At 47.2% G+C, this 3,578-nt stretch overlaps 1 protein-coding gene across 1 annotated transcript; it reads right to left on the bottom strand.

Annotated features, from left to right (window-relative positions):
* Positions 1-618: 618 nt before the first annotated feature.
* LOC307050299 (nucleolin-like) lies at positions 619-3,125 on the bottom strand. The gene is given in 3 exon segments (XM_079700245.1): positions 619-1,990; positions 1,993-2,087; positions 2,089-3,125. Coding segments are annotated over 3 exon segments (2,094 nt in total). The 5' UTR covers positions 3,123-3,125; the 3' UTR covers positions 619-1,025.
* Between the last annotated feature and the right edge of the window lie 453 nt (positions 3,126-3,578).

Below are 3,578 nucleotides of genomic sequence, written 5' to 3'. Positions count from 1 at the left end.
ATTTTTGAGTTGGCACTTTCATTCTGTACCATCTTGCGCACCATTTTTCAACTAAATATATCATGTTAATCGCTTGACCTAGGCCTCTCATGTGACCTTTTACTGGAAGTGGGGGGGTGGGCAAGGGAATGCTTAACAAGCCAGAATGTCCACCAAAGGCCTTTCTTGTTGGTTTAACCTGAGGGTGCTGGGGGAATTACAAAAGATATTAGGTCCATCGGCTAGACTGGTAGTTTCCTCTCCGGCCTCACAGTCCCAAAGCCTCCATTTTGGCCCATTCATCCAGCAGGAATTATACTCATCAGTCATTGCTCTCGCATGCATATCTAAAAAAGCCCGGACCAAAGTGCTCCTGGCCCTCTTTCCAAAGCACTTTTTCAGGACACCTGACCCCTCAAGCCTGTTTCTAAGTGGGGTAAGGCCACAGTTGGACTTCCAATGAGCCTTTCACATGACATACACAGGGCTGCAAAAACTTATGGCTGGGATACCTGAAACCAAAGTATAAGCATTTTCACAGGGGGTGGAGATCTGGAGTGGCAGAACTGATTTGTCATGCTCCACTCTCAGTGATATTCCAGGAGAAACACTCTAGGACAGGAAGTACAAGTCTGGCACCAGAGTTTAGGACTTTTAATTTGTCCCAAAGTTGCTAAAGCAAAAATCATGATAAAACATTCTGCTTTCCTTTATAACCCACCAACGCAAAAAAAACAAAACAAAACCAAAAAACTCCGTAGGAAAAAAATGGTTTTGTACATGGGAGGAAACAATATAAATTCAAAACTTACAGATAAGGGTTAGCTCTATCACGCATCTCTTTAAAAAGTTTATACGAATATCCAGTCAACACCAACAGGGTTATCTCCCTTGAAATGTTATCTATACGGGTTTCCAAGTAGACCACAGGGATGTATACTGTCTTGGAATGTCCTCAGAAGGCTCCGTCATTGAGCAGGTAACAGAGTAAAAACCTCAGAGTCCTTTCTTTCAAATGGAAGAGGGGAAGACAGGGATAGAAGAAACTATTCAAACTTCGTCTTCTTTCCTTGTGGCTTGTGGTCTCCTCCTCCTCCTCTGCCTCCTCGGAAGCCTCCTCGCCCTCCAAAGCCTCCCCGGCCTCGGCCTCCAAATCCACCTCGGCCGCCACCTCTGCCTCCTCCTCGGCCACCGAAGCCACTTCTGCCTCCTCCTCGGCCACCGAAGCCACCTTCACCCTTAGGCTTGGCCCAGTCCAAAGTAACTTTGTTTCCATCGATTTCACCATCTTCCATGGCCTCCTTGGCAGCTTTGGCCTCTTCCTCGCTGTTGAAGTCTACAAAACCAAACCCCCTAAAGGATCCAGTCTCCCGGTCAGTGACTATCCTTGCACGAATAGAGCCGTCAAACGACTCCTTTAATGTCTCTTCTGTAGTATCCTCAGACAGACCTTTGACGAACAGAGTTTTGGATGGCTGGCTTCTTGCATTAGGTTGTCCCCTGGGTCCTTGCAACTCCAGCCTGATGGCTCTGCCCTCAATTTCCCTTTTATTACATGAATTTAAAGCTTCTTTAGCATCTTCAAATGACGCAAATTCTATAAATGCATACCCTTTAGATTTGCCACTTTGGTTCTGGGCCACTTTGATAAACGTCGCCTTCTCAAATACTTCCTGAAGAGTTTCTTCCGTTGCACTATAGGAGAGGTTGCTTAAAACCAGGGTTTTTGATTCACCAGTCCAAGTGCTATTCTTTCCACCTCTATGGTCTTGACCTTGACCTTTCTCTCCAGTATAGTACAGGGAAATGGATCGCCCATCTATCTCTGTTCCCTGCTTTTCTTCCAAGGTTTTCTCTGCATCAGCTTCTGTCTTAAATTCAATATAAGCAATCCCTTTACTCTTTCCATCCTTGCTGACTAATCTGATCTCCACAGCATCTTCAAACACTTCTTTTAATTCTTCCTGAGTAACTTTATAAGGAAGATTTTTAGCCAGAAGTGTTCTCGCATCTCTTTCTTACTGTCTTTTCCCTTTGGTTTTTCTAGTTTAATTTCATTGCCAAAGACTTTTAAACCAGTGAGTTCCAAGGCTTTTTCCAGGTCTTCTAGACAAACCAATTCTGACATCAACAACTGCAAGATCATTTTTCGCAAAAAGGTCACTGATACCCGTTTTCAATTCAGGAGCAGATTTACTGAAGTTCAGGTTTCCAACAAAGAGACTGAAAGATGTAGTTGGTTCTGTGGCTTCCACTTTCTGTTTCTTGGCTTCAGGAGCTGCTTTTTGTTTGGCCATTTCCTTCTTTCGCTTTCCAGGTGCTTCTTTGACAAGTTCTTCCTCCTCTTCCTCCTCCTCCTCCTGGTCATCTTCTTCCTCCTCCTCGTCTTCATCCTCATCCTCATCGTCATCCTCCTCATCGTCATCGTCATCCTCCTCATCTTCATCTTCAGCAGTGCCCTTTGCCTTCACAGGAGCAGCTTTTGCTGGAGCTTTCTTTCCTTTGGCTGGTGCAGTCTCCATAGCTTCTTCTTCAGAGTCATCCTCGTCATCCTCATCATCGTCTTCACCGTCATCTTCATCCTCGTCATCTTCATCATGTGAGGCAGGAGCAGCAGCTGCTTTCATCACCGCTGGCTCGAATTCATCCTCATCCTCCTCTTCATCATCCTCATCCTCCTCTTCACTGTCATCTTCATCTTCCTCATCACTGTCTTCCTTCTTGGCATTCTTGCCGTTCTTTGCTCCCTTGGCTGGAGCGGCTGCTCCCTTCTTACCAGGGGTTGCTACCAATGCTTTGCCTGGTGTGGCTCCCTTTTTGCCAGGTGTTGCTACTGCTTTGGCAGGTGTAACTGTCTTCTTGGCTGGCGTAGCAGCTGTCTTTTTGCCAGGGGTGACAACTGCTTTCTTTGCCGGTGTGGCAACTGCAACCTTTTTTGTTGGGGAAACCATCACCTTCTTTGCTGGAGTTGTGGTAGCCTTTTTGCCTTTTTTCTGAGGAATAACAACCTCTTCTCCACTGCTATCATCCTCTTCATCTTCTGACAGTTCCTCATCTTCACTATCTTCTTCTACCTCCTTTGGGGGAGGAGCCATTTTCTTGGGGTCACCTTGATTTTTACCGGCCTTTGCAAGCTTTACCATGATAGCGGCTTAGGACTGCGGAGTGTGTGGTGAGCGAGTGGCGCAGATGAGGCCAGAAGAAGCGAAGCAACGTCGATGGCGGCCGCTGATCGCAGAGCTCGTACGCTTGGCTGCCAGCTAGAGCTCGAGCCAAATGAATCTTTAAAAGAAACTTTCTTGACTGAGATGAGAGTCAGAGGGTGATGTGGTTATGAAGGAATGGTCAGAGAGAAATGCAGTGTTGCTGGCTTTGAAAATGGTAGAAGGTGGGCTTCCCTGGTGGCGCAGTGGTTGAGAGTCCGCCTGTCGATGCAGGGGACACGGGTTCGTGCCCCGGTCCGGGAAGATCCCACATGCCGCAGAGCGGCTAGGCCCGTGAGCCATGGCCGCTGAACCTGCGCGTCCAGAGCCTGCGCTCCGCAACGGGAGAGGCCACAACAGTGAGAGGCCTGCGTACCGCAAAAAAAAAAAAAAAAA

Source organism: Hyperoodon ampullatus (assembly GCF_949752795.1).
Source record: "Hyperoodon ampullatus genome assembly, chromosome: 3".
Taxonomy (NCBI): Eukaryota; Metazoa; Chordata; class Mammalia; order Artiodactyla; family Ziphiidae; genus Hyperoodon; species Hyperoodon ampullatus.
Note: the sequence above shows the minus strand (reverse complement) of the source record. Positions and strands in the feature narration are given on the sequence as shown.